The 19,511-nt window shown below is 38.0% G+C and overlaps 1 protein-coding gene across 3 annotated transcripts in view; it reads left to right on the top strand.

The window, feature by feature from the left end:
• The window catches only part of SLC44A1 (solute carrier family 44 member 1), a 190,180-nt gene that overhangs the window by 54,655 nt on the left and 116,014 nt on the right, over window positions 1–19,511 (top strand). For all 3 annotated transcript variants that reach the window (XM_055301865.1, XM_055301864.1, XM_055301863.1), the window contains exon 3: window positions 7,196–7,338. In XM_055301865.1, the coding sequence (XP_055157840.1) occupies window positions 7,196–7,338 (143 nt within the window). The remainder of the gene's footprint in view (window positions 1–7,195; window positions 7,339–19,511) is intronic.

Raw genomic sequence — 19,511 nt, 5'->3', positions numbered from 1 at the left:
ATCTCTGTGTTTCCAATGTTTATCCAGGGTTGAGACTACTGTTTTAAGTACCAGTACACCACTGAAGAGTTTTCTATTTTTTCTTTTTATTTTTTTTTAAAGATTTTATTTATTTATTCATGAGAGACACAGAGAGAGAGAGAGAGAGAGAGAGAGAGAGAGAGAGAGGCAGAGACACAGGCAGAGGGAGAAGTAGGCTCCATGCAGGGAGCCCGATGTGGGACTCAATGTCAGGTCTCCACTAAACCGCTGCGCCACCAGGGCTGCCCTATTTTTTTTTTTTTGAAGAGGGAGAGCTGGGAGGGGCAGAGGGAGAGAGAGAATCTTAAGCAGGCTCCATACCTGACATGGGGCTCAATCTCACAATCCTGAGTTCATGACCTGGGCAGAAATTAAGAGTTGGAAGCTTAACTGAACTGAGCCACCCAGATACCCCAACCACTGAAGAGTTAAGAGCAAGAAATGATGAGTTTACAAAGATGGCCCTGGTAGCCAATGTTATAGATAGCTTATAATGCCGTTATAAAGGGGAAGCACTTTAGAGGCTGTAATAGTCCAGATAACATGCGGAAAACTTGAAATAAAGTAGTGATAAAGGAGAGGAGGAGAGAGTGTCATCAATGTTGTAGATAAGATGGAGGCAGAGTATGCATGACTAAAAGGTTCTTGTATTAGGGGTTCAGGGTAGGGTTTTTCAGGTCAAATCTGACCCCAGCTTATAAGTTCCAAACCACAGTTTCTATACACATGCAGGAAGAAGAATGAGATGGATAAACAAAGTATTATATTAGTAGCGAGGCTTTACCCTGATTATACCCAAATAAAGAACTCCTTGGTAAAAATGACTTGTAGAATGAAGCGTGGGCCATGTGGCCTGAAGGTCCTTCTCATCTTGGGTTGTGTGACTTAATTTTGTCTCAGGGAGAGAGAGGTATGAGTGAGAAGAGAAAAGAGATCCGTCTGGACCCTATCTGCCCAGATCAGCTTACCACAGAAAGACAGGAAAGAGGTGGCTACTTGGCCTTAATGGGAGTGCTCTCCACAAACAGTAAAAGGCACAGAGATGCCTACAACTTACCCCTGACACTTAGTCCTATTTACTGTGGACTAGGGGGTGTTCGGCATGCGACATAGAAACATTTCAATTTCACAACTATACAATGAAGTAGATTCTGTTGTCAACATCATTCTCTTTTACAGTTAAGAAAGCAGCAGAGGCACAGAGCTATGTTAAATAACTTGTCTAGGTTACATAGTGGCAGTATTGGACCCAGAAGAGAAGAGGTAGATGGTGAGGCCTCAAGAGGTCCTCTGTTGCCTGAAATTGGGAACAACAGGAAAGTTGTTGTTTAGAACATGGACGCGGTAGCCTCACCTGCCAGCAAAACGTGGTCTTGTCAGTGTTTCAGCAAACAGTTTAGCATTCTTGCTTCCTCCCGTGAAGTTAGGAAGTGAGAGTGATGGCTGGAAGTGTGGAGAGGGGAGACTGAGGAGTCCCTCTGACTTTGTATCTCACATATGCAGTCTGGTGAAGAATGATACTACAAAGGCAAACAGGGTAGATGTAGGAAAAGGGAAGTGGTTTGGGGAAATGTGGAATGAGAAGATGAGTTTGGGAGAGGTAGGGTGTGGGTAAAGATAAGCAATGGGTTGGAGTTTTAGAGAATGATCTGGACTAGAGCTGGGTGTAGGAGACCTCCCTGTATACCTTGTCCCTTCAGACTGCTTTCAAGGACCTTTCTTTATTTGATAGCATTCGTCTAGTTCCCAGAGCATAGTGTTTCTACCTCATTAACTATTGTTGAGCATGCAGCACAAAGTGAAAGACTCAGAGACTCACTGCAGTATTTAGTCATTTGTGTGATGGTCTGTGCTTTGGCAGGATTGGAGAAAAGGAATAACAGCATGCCAAAAATTACCTTAAGGTTACCCGATCCAAATACCTACCTACTTCTGTTAATCCTTTGGTTTTTTTTTTCCCCTTTTTTTAAAAAAAAAAATTATGGCAAAATATACATAACATAAAATTCACTATTTTAACTATTTTAAAATAGTTTGAATCAATTTGCTTTTGATCCACTCTTGTTTTTGTATTCTCGGACACTATGCTGGACCAAATGGGTTTATACTTCTTCCAGCAAGTATAGTTTGAAACATTTTACTTTTTATCTACTTTCCCTTAGGATCATAAAATTTGGGAAGAGGAAAGGGCTTTAAAGATTAATCTAGTTCAAGCCCCTTGACAGGTAAGGAAACTGAGGCTCAGAATTTACAGAGACTTCCCCACGATCATAAGGAGTATTTGTGGCAGAGCCGGGTTAATTTCCTAGTATTCCTTGTCTGTGTGTTTTATTTCTTTTTTTCATTGTTCAAGCTGCCTATGAAACTGAGCTTCTCTGATTCTGTTTCCTCACACCTCATTGTTTTCTGATCTTTTGAGAACATTTCAGTTCTTTCAGGGTAAACTTTATGTATTATAACCCTTTCATACCCTGCCTGGCATCTTGTGTTTGATTATGCTCGATAAATGCTTGTGAACTAGACATTTCCTAGACTTCCAGTCATTTTTGCTTATTGCTTCCTTCTTCCTTTTAGAGTAGTACATCCTATTAAATTTTAAAGAAATCTAGAAATTTGGAAGATTGGCAAAATTTTTACATTTTTGTTTGTTTGTATAAATATTAGTTCTGCATTAGGCATTCTTATGCTATCCTGTCTGCTGGGTCCTCATGGCCTTTCTTGTTTCAGGGCTCTCAGAAGAGGAGGAGCAGAAGCCAAATGTTACTTCAAGGTTTGACAAATTAGTTATTAGGAGATTGACTCCAAGCTTTGACTGAGTTGAGGGACAGAGGAGTAGGATTAGGTAGAGAGCTAAAGGAGGTTATATTTGAGGAGAAGAGTCTGGGTATATTTTCATTAGTCCTTGGGAGAAAGCTACAAGTGTCAATCTTTTTTGCCCATCTTTTTATTTTGAATAATTTTGTTATATTCATATTTCATTGCCATCTGCCACACATGTTTTTGTTGACTTTTTTTCCCACCCCTCAAACCAAAACTAAGGCCTTCTGTCTTGCTCAGTTGCATGTTAAGGCTCCAGGTTTGAAATTCAAACATGCTTGAGAAATAAAATGTGTCCCTTTTTTTGACTAATAGTGAGTGAAACTAAGCAAATCCTCCTTCTTACGTTGAAGTACTGAGCACAGTTCATTAATTAGCAAATTGTCTTTCTCCCACGTAGGCAATAGATACTTCCTAGTGTGCCAGATCCAGCTTGGGATCCACCACCACTGGATGCCTTGATCTGATTTGAGTCACCTCCTGTTTGTTATTAGATTTGTCTGCTCCTTCTCTCCCTCTCTCAGAAGAGCAGTTCTGCCAGCACTTCAGTAACTCAGTCCTTTTAAGATTTTAGCCATGGTTCTCTTCCTTACTAATAGGCTTACTTTCTCTGCAGTGATTGCTCTCTACTATAGGCATATAAAAGCTTTCCTCATCCCCCTTATCATTTGCTTCATTAATATGATTTCCTTCTCTTGAATGCCTCTTCCTCTCCCCGCTCACAGCCATTAAATTACTGAGTGCATTCTGTAAAGTTTCTCTCGTCCTATTTTAATTTCATGTACCACATTTTTTTCTCATCTGAAACTGTATTGCTTCCCGCATTTGGATTTCAGAATGTTGTGTGTGTTTTTTTAAGGGCGATTGTATTTTTAATTATATTTGGCCTAGTTCCCCATCATCAGTACTTGTACCATATGGGAAGTCCCTGCGATAACAGTCATGGTTTCCTCCTATCTTATTACCTTATTCTCCTTCCTTTCTCCCCTGCAGCTTCTTACCCTCCTTTCTCTAATGCCTTTGGAAGCTACTAAGAAGTTTAAATGGCCTGTGTGAAAATATGTCAGTGTCCCATTTTACCACATATATGTAACATTTATAATTTATACTCTGTCTACATCCCAGAGGGATATGAGGTGGCTTATGATTTAAAAGACAAAAAAAAACACTCAGCATAATACCCTCCAGTTCCATCCACGTCGGAACAAAAGGACAAACATTATATGGTCTCATTCATTTGGGGAATATAAATAATAGTGAAAGGGAATAGAGGGGAAGGGAGAAGAAATGGGTAGGAAATATCAGAAAGGGAGACAGCACATGGAAGACTCCTCTAACTCTGGGAAATGAACTAGGGGTGGTGGAAGGGGAGGGGGGCGGGGGATGGGGGTGACTGGTTGGCGGGCACTGAGCGGGGCACTTGACGGGATGAGCACTGGGTGTTATTCTGTATATTGGCAAATTGAACACCAATAAAAAATAAATTTATTATTAAAAAAAAATAAACAAAAAAACAAAAACCAACAAACCCTCACATATCCAACTGTACTGTTAAAAATAGTCACAAAGGGAAATCAGAAACCATTTAAAGGAATCTGTAACACAAAGTACTTATCAAACACAAGAAGAAAATTTCTATAAAAAGTGAAAGAAGAACATAACCTTTTAATTATGCAAGGGCTTTGCTATTTTAGACTAGTAGAGAAAGAAGATTGTAATTGTGGTCTGAATGTTTCTGTATAGTGTCAGAATTACTGACATGCTTTCTCATTTTCCTCCCTAGAAATTTTTGTTCTAAAGGAGAGAACTAAAGGAGTTTTTGGTTAGTCCCCAATTACTGGTGTCATCTTCTTTAGTCTGGCTTTGTCTTTCAATTTTCCCACTAACAGCTACCCTGTCTTGATGACCAGTCATGCACCAGCCCAGCTAGGGGTTAGATATGCATTATCTCATTTAGTCCTCATCATCAGGCTGTGAAATAGATGATGGTACTTGTGTTAGGGATGAGGAAGAAACACTCTAAGTAGGTAATTGGATCAAAGTCCCATAGGTAGTAAGTGGTAGAGTGAGGGTTTAAATCCATATCTCTCTGGGTTCCCTTTCTGTTACTCTCTGGTTCTTCTTGTCAAAGAACTGTATTGGAAAGGTTAGCCATTAAACCTCCTAATCACTTCCAGTTTTTGTTCGGTGTAGGATTTCCTAATTTGAAGTAATGATATGCTTAAAATGGCATGCTGGTTTGCATCTCTGTATGTGTACAGGGGCTTAAGTATTTTTTTTTTCTCTTTTTTTAGTATTGGCGTGAAGTCCTGTCATGGAACTATCTTGCATTTTCCATGGAGGAATCAGGAGAGAGGGAGGGAGCAAAAGGCGAGGGTGAATGAGTGAGTCCCCACCAGCCTCTGCCTAACCCTATTGCGAGCAGTTAGCTGCTGCTTTGAGGCAGAAGGGTACTAACATTTTTATTGAAACAGACACTTACATGCATTATTTCATGTAATTCTCACAGCAGCCTTTGTGGTAAGTGGTTTTAGCCTCAATTTATAGACAGGAAAACTGAAGCACAGAACATTAAGCAGGTTTGTCCAGTATCACACAAGTAGAAAATGGAGTGATCAGTATTCCATTGATCAGTGAAGGTTATCTGACCCTAGAACCCATGGTCTTTTCCTTTACGTGTTCTCATTTTTAACAACAATAATAGTTAATATTTATTGAGCTCTTACTATGTGCTGAGCAGGATTCTTGCCACTTTACTGGATTATTTCATTTAATCCATATAGCACTCTTATGAGATATACACCCACTATCTCCATTTTACCTGAATAGAGTGAGACGCAGAGTTGAAATCACTTGGCAAGGATCCGCAGGCATGAGAGTAGCAAATCAGAGATAGTCTCCCTCTGAAATTGGACTTTCTTACAGACTGTAGTTTCAAGCAGTTTCTACTAACTAGAGCCACACTCTCTATACTTCCCTCCTCCCTCCCTTTCCTTACCTGCAAGATAAAAAATAGAGGGGTTGGGATCCCTGGGTGGCGCAGTGGTTTAGCGCCTGCCTTTGGCCCAGGGCGCGATCCTGGAGACCCGGGATCGAATCCCACGTCGGGCTCCTGGTGCATGGAGCCTGCTTCTCCCTCTGCCTATGTCTCTGCCTCTCTCTCTCTCTGTGTGACTATCATAAATAAATAAAAATTAAGAAAAATAGAGGGGTTATTTAGAAAAAAAAAGACTTTTTGCCTTTTTAAGAAAGTATGTTTAGGAAGGAAATAGTCTCCTTGGAGGAACTGCATATGAGTACAGCACTGAGCACCATAGGCCTGAGATCTCACTGGGCTGCTTATACACACACTACTCATGAGTCTTGACTATCCTACATTAAACATTGATAATCTCTGCCTTCGTTGGCCACTTCAATAAGGACAAAAAAAAAACTTAACCTTTTAATGACCATGTTGCAAGATTTTCTAACGCCAGTCTTTTCTCCCAATTCATTTTGTCAGGAGTGAGTCACTTACTTCCTATTCTTATGACTGCTAGCCTGCAGTGAGTATAGGCTGTTATTGCTTTGTCTCGGTCACTGCATACTTGACTTAGCAGGCACGATACAGTTCCGAAGCGTCTACCATTTATTTGCCTTTGGCACTGTGATGAAGCCTATTCCTGTGAAATGAAGTGACCTTTGTGGCACACAGACCCAGTGCCTCACTCTCTTGAGTCTGAGACATTAAAAGCATGGTGGTGTTGCATGGTGTAATTCTTTGGCTTGTATACAGCTTTATTGCAGAAAGGAAACAGAAGTGTTGCGTGTACCAAAGTGATAATAATTCAAAACCCACGTACCTATGTTCTTTGATTTTTTTTTCTTTCATCTGTTGCTATTGTTCATTTAACAGAACTCCTTTACAACCAAATAAAACTTAAGAATGAAACAAGCTGGGTTTGATTTTATGGTCTGATCTTTACTAGCTTCTGTGGCATTGGGCAACTTACTGAACCTCTCTGGGTCTCATTCTCCCTCCTGAGGATTAGCTATAATGTCTGGTAAGCACCTAGTAGGAGCATGGCACGGTGCAGATGTTCAATACAGAGAAGCTATTATTATCATAAAATGCAAAGACTATCTTATGATGTAAAAGCTTGAGATTTGTTTTGTTATGGTAGTAAATAGTGTTTCCCTGTGGGCTTCTTGTGCTGCTTATGTGAAATCCAAGGAAAACAGTTGAATAGTGTTTGCAATAAGGAAAGATGGCTCTTTGTTCCCTTCAACAGACAAAAGAAGCTCATTATCGTATCAAGTAGTGACTGTTGCTATTGAACTGGTTTATTTGTATGTTTTTTCTGTTTTTTTTTTCTAGGGATTTATTTGTGGCTTTTCAGTAGCAACAGGTGCAGCAGCGAGACTAGTGTCAGGATACGACAGCTATGGAAATATCTGTGGGCAGAAAAATGCAAAATTGGAAGCAATACCAAACAGTGGTATGGACCACACCCATCGGAAGTGAGTAGACTGTTGGCTGAATGAACACTGTGGAAACTTTGAATGGGGGGTAGAAAATCCTGCTTTTCCAGTAATATCTTACTGAATATTATTTTTATATGACTCCTTTTGGTGTTTTTATTTTTTTAACCTCCCACTCGAATTATTCCTGTTTTTGGTTTGTCAATACATTTTCCAGGAAATAAAATTAGCTGCCAAGTTAAAATGCACTATCTTGAGGTTTTAATGAGTATAGGCTTGATTTGAGAGGATTATTCCTATACTCTGTTTTCCCATTAGCCTTTAGGTTATACATGAAGTCTTAAATCAGGAAATAAGGTAATACTTTTTCTTCCTAAGACTGTATTGATGGGAGACAGAGGGATGATAATGGATTTTGAAACATTAAAGGTATAACGAAACATTTTGTGATGCATCATTTATAAGTACAGTACACATCAATTTCCAATTTTATAAGATACATTTTCTTTGTCAGACTTTAAAATTTGTTTTGAATTTGCAAGTTTCATCTTTTGCATTTCATGAAATTCCTGACTTAATTGCCTTTTTTCTTCAGAGGAGCTATTATTTCATTTTTAATGTCTGTGAGGAAAATGTCATCATACATATTTTAGATTTGATGTCAGTATATTTGTCCACACTGTATGTTTATGCCCCATCACAGTTGATTAGACAGGTTTAATAAATAAATCAAGTCTTCAAAATTAACCAAACATTTTAAAGTAATGGGTTACCCAATTCAGTTTATGAACTTTATAGGAAAAGGCTAAGCAGTGAAAACTATTTTTAAGGATGTAGTTGTCTTAAGAAGTATATTCCAGGATATAGTAACTATATTTATTATTAGATAAATCCGTTCATTAAATCAGTGCCTTTACTGGAAAGTATAAGATTAATTTGATAATTTCACAAACTTGAAGAAATCCAAATAGTTATGATATGATCTCAGAAATATTCCCCCATTGAATGGAGTAATGCAGTTCAAATAAATATAATTTTAAATAATAATAATGGATATTTGTGTAGCGTATCATAGTTGGCAAGCATATAACACCATGCTGTGAGGTAGGTGTAGCAGAGGTTTAGAGAGATTGAAATGATTTTCTCAAAAGTCTGGTTGGTCAGTGGAATATCAAATGCAGACTATGAGCTTTTTCTCTTGATAAGCATCTGCATCCCTTGACAGAAGTGAAAATTGGACTCAGAGAGTAATTTGGAGGATTTTCATTTATCCCTTTTTTGATTGCTTTATAGAATTAACACTTTTAGGCCTTGTGTTATTTCTGATAACAAGACAGCCTATATATATATGTGTGTGTGTGTGTGTATTTCTTTTATATTTCTTTATATATATATATTTCTTTGACTTTTTGTTTTGAAATAATTTTAGACTCATAGAAGTTACAAAAATAGTACAGAATTCCACATCTTTTTTTGTTGTTGTTGTAGGTAATGTCTGTGTTGTCAAACACTTTTTGACTCTTTAATGCTATTGACATGTACCAAACATAAAATATTACCATTTAGGTAACTGAAGAGATAGGAGGAAAAGAAATCTCTTCTTTCAGGTCTACTGCTCACATGAGGTCATACTCATGTTTATGGCTCCCTTTATAATTTACTGATGGTTCCAAACATGTTGTCACCATAAGATTTGTGTAAATGTCACTCTTCACACTTAAACTTATAGAAGTTCATTTGGTCAATTTTTAATTTCAAGTCCTTGTATTTTCTAAATACTGTTACAGCTATTTCCTGTGTACTATATATTCTTCATACTATATATTCAATACACTATGTATATGTACACACACTATATATATTTTTATAATTGGCCTCTTTCAAAGAGAGCCTACTTCTTATTCCAAAAAAGTGGTGTTAGCATAGTTGGGAGCCATTCATGGATAGCTATAGAGGAAATAGTTTCCCTGAGTGTTAGCATAGTTGGGAGCCATTCATGGATAGCTATAGAGGAAATAGTTTCCCAGGTAGCTATACCTTAAGTATACATGTTTGTTTGTTTGTTTGTTTATTGAGAGGAAGAGGGTGAGGGAGAATCTTAAGCAGGCTCCATGCCCAATGTGGAGTCTGACCCAGGGCTCGATCTCACAGCCCTGAGATCATGACCTGAGCCAAAATCCAGAGTCAGATGCTCAACCAACAGTGCAACCCATTTTAGTGCTGAACCATCTAAGTATTTCTATCTTAAAATGCTACATATATATTTTAATGAGTAATACATTTTTTAACATAACTTTCTCAGGTGAGTCTATATTGTTTGGATTTGAAAGAAGGCACAGTGTCTCTGTGTTTGTTACCTTTACTCCGTCCTCTTATTTTTTCAGCCAAATGCATTCATTTCCTAGTTTTTCATTCATTTCCTAATATATGTTTGTCTCCATTATGATACTAGGCCCTACCATAAGCAATAAAAATTTTTTATACCTGTTTTGTCTGCTTCTACCCCAACTTGACCTTGATCACTATTTTCTCTCATTTTTTAATCCTCAGTCCCTAATACCTGATATTTACTAGGACCTACCTCCATACATCTTGAATAAGTTAATAGATGAATCCTCTAAAATCTTGAATACAACTAATTCTTTCTTGCCTTCATGAGTATTATTTCCTCTGTCAGAAGGAAATATTTCTCCCATTCTTCATGTGGCTGCATTCTACTCATCCTTCAGTCCTCATTATATATGTTATTTCCCAGAAAGGTCTCTTTTGACCTGACAGTTTAAATCAGGTATTTAAAAATACTTTCTCATGGGGAAAGTGACTCTTGATCTTGGGGTTGTAAGTTTGAGCTCCATGTTCAGTGTAGTTTACTTTAAAAATAAATAAACGAAAATAAATAAAAAGATTCCCATTGTGTCCTGTAATATGTGTAATAACATATTTATTTTGTGATTATTTGTTAAATGTTTGTGTCTTCTAAGATCATGAGAGCAGAGGTGAAGTCTGTTTCATTCAGACTGTATCCGTAGTACTTGGAATGTTGCAGGCACTCAAGTAAATGTTTGTTGAATAGGTAAAAAATTTATTTTCTTAAAATATTTTTTAAGAAGTGAATTACCAAGTCTGAGGATGAGATTAAGATTACTAATAAATATTTTAAGATTATTAATAAAAATTGCTAATGAATATGGCTTTCCATAATGTCCATTCTATTTACATTACCACCAGTGTCTGAGGCTGCTTTATCTTTGCTTGTATTACTAGTTTTTATTTTTTGCTAATTTGGTTAACCAAAAATGGCATTTTATAGTTTTAATTTGCAAGTCTTTGGTTATTCATGAGCATGTGCCTTTTTCCTTCACATGTTTGTTGACCTCAGGACAGCTGTTGTGGTAGCATATCTATTCTTGGTCTTCTAATCTCTAATCTTCTCCATCCTTTATGCTGTGATAGGATTAAGTTCTTTCAAATACTTTTTATGGTCATTTCCCTGCTCAAGAGCCTTTCCTTAGTGTTGATGCCTACATTATCAAAGGGGAGCCTATTCAACACCTGCCTTTGCAGCCTTCCCATGATCTAGACCCATTGTACCTACTCAGTCCTTTCCCACTGTTTCTCGGTGCAGTAGATAGTATTTTTATCCAAGATATTCATTCTATTTGTGTGCTGTCCCCTCTACTTCTCTGCCAGTCTGAATTCTTGAAAGACTTAATAAGATGGGTCCTGTAACTAACCTCTTCATGAAATATTTCAAAACAAACTTTATCCCATAGTGATCTTTTATTACCTGAACTTTCCTATCTCAAATCTGTTTTTCTGTTGCCTTGGAGTTCTTCTCCAATTATACTGTGTGTTTCTTCTGCCTGCATTAATTATCATTTGCTAGGTAACAATGTTACTATAAATTGGTGGCTTAAAACAAGACACAATTACTATCTCACAGTTTCTGTGGGTCAGGAATATGAGTATGGTTTAGCTGAGTCTTCTGCTTCGGAGTGTCTCCCAGGACCTCGATCAAGGTGTTGGTCAGGCCTTGGGCTCTGTTGGAGAGTTCTCCTTCCAAGCTCACATAGTTGGTAGCACCCCGTCTTTCAGGATTGTTGGACTCAGGGCTTTAGCTCTTCATGGCTGTAAGCCTGGGCCACCCTCAGTGCATGCTGTGAGAGCCACTCCATATATATGGTGGCTTACTTCAAAAGCCAGCAAGGGAAAGCATCAATAGAGTCTGCTAGCAAGATGGAAATTAAATTTTATGTAATATAATTATAGAAGTGATATCTTGTTACCTTTGCCATTTTCTCATGTTAGAAGCCTATCACAAGTCCCACCCAAAGTCAAGGGAGGGAATTACACCAAAGTGTGAATTCCAAGAAGTGGGAATAATTGGGGCATCTTATAGTCTTCCGCCACCCTACCCAACTCTGTCTCCCTGGAGCACCATATTTTTACAGCTGCCAGATTAAAACATCCAAGAGTTATTTCACAGGGGCTTAGTAAGGATGTGAAAGAAAATGGTAGATAATATTTTATGAAATACAGGAAGGCCCCAACTTCAAATGGATTATGTTCCCAAAGTTTGCTTTTAAATTGTTTGTTTGAGATATGTATAACTCTTCTGCATAGAAACAATGCTATAAATAAGGTTCTGAGGCTGGGTTAACTCAGAAAGGTCATTTGTCTTAGAATCATGGAGTGTCAGAGATGAAAGGGATTTTTAAGATTATCTAGTGTGTAACCTCCTTAAAGCATCCCATCAAGTATTGGTAAACTTGTGTGTAACCTCGGTAAAGCAGCCCATCAAATATTGTTGCCAACTGAGGCTCAGAGAAGAAAATGACTTATTTTGTAGTTGAAAATGACTTATTTTGTAGTTGAGCTATTATTATGTAGCAGAGATGCTAGAGAACATAGGTAAGGCTTACAGTCTTTTTTCCTTTCTTTTTTTGGTGGAGGGAGTAGTTGTAGGGAGTGGAGTAGTAATAATATATTTGAAGTCTGATGGACAATTCCAAAAAGATCTCTTCTTCCACATTCTACATTGCCTACCATTTTCAGAACTGTAAAGCTAGCCTTACAGTATATGTGTCAATTTTTAGACAGAGAATTATTATTATTATAGAAATTGTTCCCAAAGGGGAAGCCCCATATCCTCCATATCAATTTGGATAGAGCAAGGCTGCTTCTAGTTCTAAGATATCTGGATTTGTCGATATGGGGACTATACTGGGGCAAAGCATCTAGCTCTGTTGGCCCCTGGGAGACAACTGGAGGAGCAGGAGGTATTATTATGTTTCTACCATGGATGTTACCTTGTCCTGGGTGCCCGGGATGGGAGAGGCTATGGCAAGATGGTAGTGGCTCTTAGTATGCATAGGTTATTGTAAAATCAGATAAGGGTATGTTGAGAACTGCTTTTCATTTTTTAAATGTAGGTATTATATCATTATTAGCAATTTTTCTCTATTCTGCAAAAAGTCCTAACACAGAGCTTAGTGAGTCTTTGTGACTCTTAAGAAATTTTCTCAGTGAGATAAGTGAGATAGATCTCACTTATCACTATTGATTTTTTTCATAGAGGTTCCAAAGATTTATTTTTTGCACAAATCTAACTTTATTCTTTATCTTTTTATCTTTCCTCTAAGGAAGCCATTTAAAGCCCCAATCCCTGATAAAGGCTCTTTGACTGTAAAATGCCTCTCAGATTTCAGATAATCAGTATTAACAGAATGTACAGGAAGTAGAGGTCTGAGGAGGTTGATGGCATACATTTATAAGTAAAATCTATAGGGGGCATTTTATATGAGACCTTTTTCAATTACCTTCATAACCTGTGGCAGGGTATATCTACTGTGAGTTTTACTTTTCTTTAACTGTCTCATTCCCCGGAAATCCACAGCAAAGAATGTTTGTGCTTAAAAGGGCCGTGGAGATCACTGAGCCCCTTCATTTTTCGGATAAAGAGACTGGGGTCTAGGAAATGTCAGTGGCTTGATGAAACAGTAGTATCAGAACTAGCACCCCACTCTTTACGCTCAGTCTAGTGCTCTTTGCGTTATGTACTCCACCACCCCTGGTAAGCGACACAATGATTTCAGTTTCCCATCCTTTTTACTTTTGGGGTCTCTCCCTCTGGACATTTAAAGATGAAAAACTTTTAGTAGAACATGCAGAGAAGAAAGGGCAGGTAATATAAATTAATAAAGTTATAACTAAAGAAACTTTGAAACCTATACAATCTGTGAAGGCTTCGAATAATCTGAAGGCAGCCTTGTCTGTTTCTCTCTGTCAGATGAAGAACATGCATTTTATTGATGAAATATGTTGTTCTTATTTCACACTTGGGCATTTTTAGCATTTGTGTGTTTTAAATACCTATTGAAAAACATGTGGTTTATTTTTTTATTTTTATTTTTTAAAGACTTTATTTAATTATTCATGAGAGACAGAGGGAGAGAGAGAGAGAGAGAGAGAGAGGCAGAGACACAGGCAGAGGGAGAAGCAGGCTCCATGCAGGGAGTCCAAAGCAGGACTCCATCCTGGGCCTCCAGGATCATGCCCTGGACTGAAGGCGGCACTAAACCACTGAGCCACCTGGGCTGCCCGAAAAACATGTAGTTTAAACTAATAATGTTACTTTTTTTCTCCTGACAATGTTACTTTTTTAAGATAGTTGATTATTTAATAGACAGTAGTCTTATTTTAAAGAAACACTCTATTTTTACGATCTCTGTATGGACACAGCATAGGACTGTAGTGGCCACTGATTACCTTCCCTAAAGCTCAGGTCTCTGTAGGTTTAGTGTCTGGCTCAGTCCACCCCATGATGGCTAGTTAGCTTACTTACTCTTATAAAAAGCTTTTTGGGAAGTTGGGACTGATATGGTACCAATTTGGAGAATGTGTTTACTCTTTAAACTACTCATAAGATTGGCAAGTTTCCCGTGCCTACATCATACCGAATACCCATCTATATTAGAAAGAATGTTTTTCTTTAATTAGTTAATAAGTAAAACATGCCTTTAGTGAAGAGTTTTTAAGGAGTTATCAAGTCTTCTTGACTGTTCCTTCCTGTCCCTGTTTGAAGAAGAAAAAGAACTAGAATAAAATTTGCTAAACTTCTTGCTTCGAGGATCCTTGTCAGCCAACTACAGTTAGTTCTTATTCAACTAGGACATCTTTCTCTTTCAGATGACTTAAATTCCTGCTTACTGAATGACGGTCCTTCACCATGCTTGAAAATTCTATTAATTATTTTATTTAGTCCTCAGCATTTATTAAAATGTGTGTGCGAGAGATCTCCATTAGGAAAAACAAAAGAGGAAACAACCCAAATGGCTGACAAAAGAGGTTTGAAAAATCATTTATTCAGGCATTCTATTTTTTGCCATCTTCTTTTGTTTAGGCATTGGAGATTATAATCTTGAGCAAAAGAGGCACACTCTTTAACTCATGGAAATTATAATCTAGTGAACAAAACAGAACTTAATAAGGTCATCTGACAGTCATAGTATTAACAGCTGTTTTAAGTGTTATGAAGGGAGAAGCATAAAGGCTTGAGACAGGTTGTAGTAGGAGGATCTGGCCCAGTCCGAGTTACTGCTGAATGGAAAATTATGGTGTAGAATCATGTCCATTGATATGGAATAGCCACATAACATTATGAAGGGAAAAATAAGTTACAGAACAACAGAAATAGTATGATTTTTATATATACATATAAAAATGTGCATAGAAAGGTATAGAATGACATGACATGTTAACGCGTGGTTAACTGTTACATTTTGGATGGTTTTGATTTTATACTGTTTCTCCTAAGTTCTCTTCAATCAATATATATTATTTATGTAATGAAAAAAAGTGGGGAAAAAAGACATTCATAATCCCTGTCCTTGAAAAGCTTGGATTTTAGCAAGGAAGACAGAATATGCAGATAAACCATGACCGTGCCATGTGGGACATCCTGTAAGTGTTGTGTGGTGAGTGCCTTTTCCTAGGTTCCTAACAGCAGGCTGGTGGGGACAGAAAAATAAGGCAATTTGATGGTGGCACTGGAACCACTGCTCTATTATTAGTTGCTTCTGCAACTGTAACAAATTGCCACAAACCAAGTGGCTTGAAACGCAAAGTTCTCTGTAGATCAGAAATCTGCATGGTAAGGCTCAACAGGTTCCCTGTGCAAGGTTTCACAGGGCTGAAATCAAAGTGTCAGCAGGGCTAGGTTTCTTACCGGAGGCTTTGGGGAATGAATCTTCTTCCAAGCTCATTCAAGCTCTTACCAGAATTTGGTTCCATGTGGTTGTCAGATTGAGGTCCCATTTCCTTGCTGGTTGTCAACGAGGGGTCGTTCTCAGCTTCTAGAGGCAGCCTATATATTCAAGAACCTATATTCTGTGGCTCACGGTCCATCCTTTAGCAACAATGGGCCAGATCCTTCTCATGCTTCGGTGTCTCTGACCTCCCCTTCTTCAGGGTAATATGTTGGTTCTAGATTGTCCATTTGTGTGAAAGAATCTCTCTCAGCCAAAGACTTGGGGGATTCAGGGACAGAGTCATTTCAAGTAGGGTTTTAGAGCCTTACGTTGGAAGTCCAGAGCAGGACTTGCATTCTAGCAAGGCGAAAATCAAATAAAGTAGGCTTTTGGAAGAAAGGCATACGTAGTGGTGATGAGGGGGAAACTGGTGAATGGATGGTAGTGTGGGTTCTTGGGCTATGTGGCAGCTCAAGAGCCTATCTCCACTGAGGATGGAATTCCAATTAGAATGTCAAGGTTAGTTCTTATTCGCTGAAGAACATTGTGGGCTGAGTCTATAGGTTGGAGTTCTGTAGGACATGCTAAAGCTGGGTGACAACTGGCACCTATAATGAAGAGTTCCTAATTCTATCTTGTGGAGTTGTAGACGCTTAGAAGAGGACAGGCAATGCATTTTATCCATGGTGCTAATGCTGGAGTTTTACAGTGTTCAGGGTTCTCTCCAGAGCAGCCCAATAGAGTACTTGCTTATTCCTACAGTTTGAGATGAGTTTGAACAAATGGAGATACTTTGGCTTTGCCTTGAGGGAAAGCCCTGTCCTCTTGGCTTCTTGTCAAATATTCTCTGATTCTAACATTAACCTACCATCTCTCCTAGTTTGGTTCAACACGAAAAAGAGCAGCCTAGATACTACACATGAACTTGTATTTGTGGACTCATTTTGTCATAAACTGATAAGCATTTGAAAAGAGTAACATTTTTGAAGTTCTAAATGGAAACTTACTGTATTATTTATGCAGTTTTCCCTAAACTTTGTTTTACTCTCATGGAAAATGTGAGACGTTGTAAAAATGATAGGTAAATATTCTGAAGGCAAATTTATGGCGGCATCTTTGGAATTTCTTTTTTTCCTCTTTCTTTCTTTCTTTCTTTCTTTCTTTCTTTCTTTCTTCTTTCTTTTCTTTCTTTCTTTCTTTCTTTCCTGTATTTTGTGATCACACCACTATTTTTTTTTTATCACACCACGATTTAGCCTGAATTTTAAAGCTTTCTACAAAGATAACATCTGTATTACTAGTCTAATTCTAGGATATTATTTGCTACGGATAATACCACTCGCAATTTGAAAGAAGAGATTCAATTATGTACCTTAGAAAATGCAGGAGTTGAAAGTTGAAATGTTTTGCAGACTCAAAATAGGGAAGTAAAAAGCCACTTAGAAGTAGATGACATGCATGCAGTGAGACAAGGATGAGGTGATTGGTTTTTCTCTGTGTTACCTGCTTCGGTGTATATCCCGCCCAAGTGAGTTAAACATGCTCAGTCCAGACTTTCAGTACTTGGGTTGGTTCCAGGTTAACCAGGCAACTGTAAAGAGTCTAACAAGCATTTGTCATTGTATATAAGCTCATAGATATGACCTTTGTAATATACTTTAGATAATTATTAACCACTTCAACTATGAATGTTAAAGTCATTAGTTTGCCACCTCTTTATTTATCCGGATGTGAGGGTCCACAGTCCACATATGACCACACTCAATTCCGACACTTATTGCAATATCGGATCCCTAAGATTACCTTTACTTCTGATACCACTTGCAAGTTCAGGGGGTCCACACGACCATTCTTAAGACTCACAGAACTTGCTGAAATCCATTATATTCACAGCTGCAGTTTGAGGGAGGAGCTATAGATTAACACCAGCCAGTGAAAGAAGTACACAGGCCAGAGTGTTCATTGTTTTCTTTCTGTGGTATCAGGGCATTTGCTTACCTGGCCCTGATATGTAACAGTATACATGACACATTGCTCACCCAAGTCTCAACATTCAGAATTTTTATTGTGGCTTCATTATGCAGGCATGATTCATTGCACATGTGACTGATCCTATCTCTAGCCCCTTGTCAAACTGACAACACATGATCCCCAGATTCCTTGTCTACATGACATTGCTGGTGTTCCTAAGGGTGGTCAACCCCTTGGGCAGCTGGCTAGTTTCTGTTGGTATAGTTTTACCTTGTCTAGAATTTCATAGGCATGGAATCATGTAGTATATTGTGTTTTGTGTCTGGCCTTTTTAACATAGCATAATAATGTTATTGAGATTCACCCATGTTGTTAAATACAATAGTCTGTTCTAATTACTGAGTAGTATTCCATTCTGTGGATATACCACATTTTGCTTGTCTGTTCACTAGTTTTTGGTAATTTGGTTTATTTACTTATTTAAAATAATTTTTTTTCTATTGTGAATAACACTGCTTTGGAAACCTATGCATGTGATGCTATATAGATGTGTATTTCATTACTCTTGGGTAGATACCTAGGTTTGGGATTGCTGAGTCATATAGTAAGGTTATGTTTAACTTTATAAGAAATTGCGGAACTATTTTCCAAAGGAGTTGCAGCATTTTGCATTCTTACCATAGCTGGAGCACAGGGGTGCAAGAGCACCTGGCCCTGCGGGTTCCAAATGGACCAGGTTCAGCTGGTCACATGTGCATGTGATGGTATTTCTGTATGGTTTTAAATTTTGTGTTTCAGTGACCAATGATGGTGAGCATCTTTTTAAAGTATTGGTTAACCATCCATAAGTCGTCTTTTGTGAAGTATTAGTTCAGATCCTTTGCACATTTCGACAAATTGGTTTGTTTTAAAAAGTTTTAAGAATTCTTCATATATTCTGTTTACAAGACCCTAATTAGGTATATGTTTTGCAAATATTTCTCTAATTTGTGGTTTGCCTTTTTGTTTTCTTAGTGGTATCTTTTGACAAATTTTTAATTTTGATGAAATCTCATTTGTCCATTAGATGTACTTAAAACATACACACAAATGTATCTTTTTAATGGCTCATGTTTTTGTACTCTGACAAATCATCGATGTGACCCAAAGTCATAGAAATTTGTTTCTATGTTTTTGTAGCTGGTGCACAGGGGTACAGGAGCCCCTGGCTCCCGGGGCCCCAAACAGACCAGGTTCAGGCTGCTTGCCCTTAACAAAATCCAAAGGCAGAGAGACACGTGGTGAGGAAAAAAGAAAGGAATTTATTTCAGTGAGGCCAACACCAGGAAGGCAGCGGATTAACTTCTCAAAGACCATCTTCAAAGTGCTGAAAATACTTCTAGGTTTATATAAGGAGAATGTGGGACAAAGGTGGGTGGGTACATGCAGGTGGGCTGTAAAGGTCAGGTCATCATTGTCTTGGGGTCAGTCACGTGGGGTCTTGTTGGCTCGGGGCAGTCTTCTTGCTTGAGAGGGTGGTTTTGGTTCCCAACAGGGGATGCTTTACCTGCAGGGTCTTTTGCCTGAGTTAAGAGATAAGCTGGAAAGAAGAACTTAATCAGTTGGAAAGTACAGACTGAGGTTCAAATGGAAGTACTTGACATCCTCTTTCATTTTCTTCTGTACATTTTGTATTTAGCTCTTATGTTTATGCCTATGATCCATTTTGATTTAATGTTTGCATACTGTGTAAAGAGGTCAAGATTTGTCTTCTTTTTCCCCCAATACAAAAACCCAGTTATTCTAGCTTCATTTATTGAAAAGACTGCCCTCCCTGTTGAATAACCTTGGCACCTTTGTAAAAAAATAGATTTTTAAGTCTAGGGCATTAAAGGAAGCTGATAGAGTTTCTGGTAGCAGCAGATACCGGTATTACGGAAAAAATTAAAGTAAGGCTATCACCTCTTTTTGTAACACTGTTTTAAATAACTAGTTGCAACAAATTATATAAAA

The sequence above is a fragment of the Nyctereutes procyonoides genome, unplaced genomic scaffold (genome assembly GCF_905146905.1).
Source record: "Nyctereutes procyonoides isolate TBG_1078 unplaced genomic scaffold, NYPRO_anot_genome, whole genome shotgun sequence".
NCBI lineage: Eukaryota > Metazoa > Chordata > Mammalia > Carnivora > Canidae > Nyctereutes > Nyctereutes procyonoides.
Note: the sequence above shows the minus strand (reverse complement) of the source record. Positions and strands in the feature narration are given on the sequence as shown.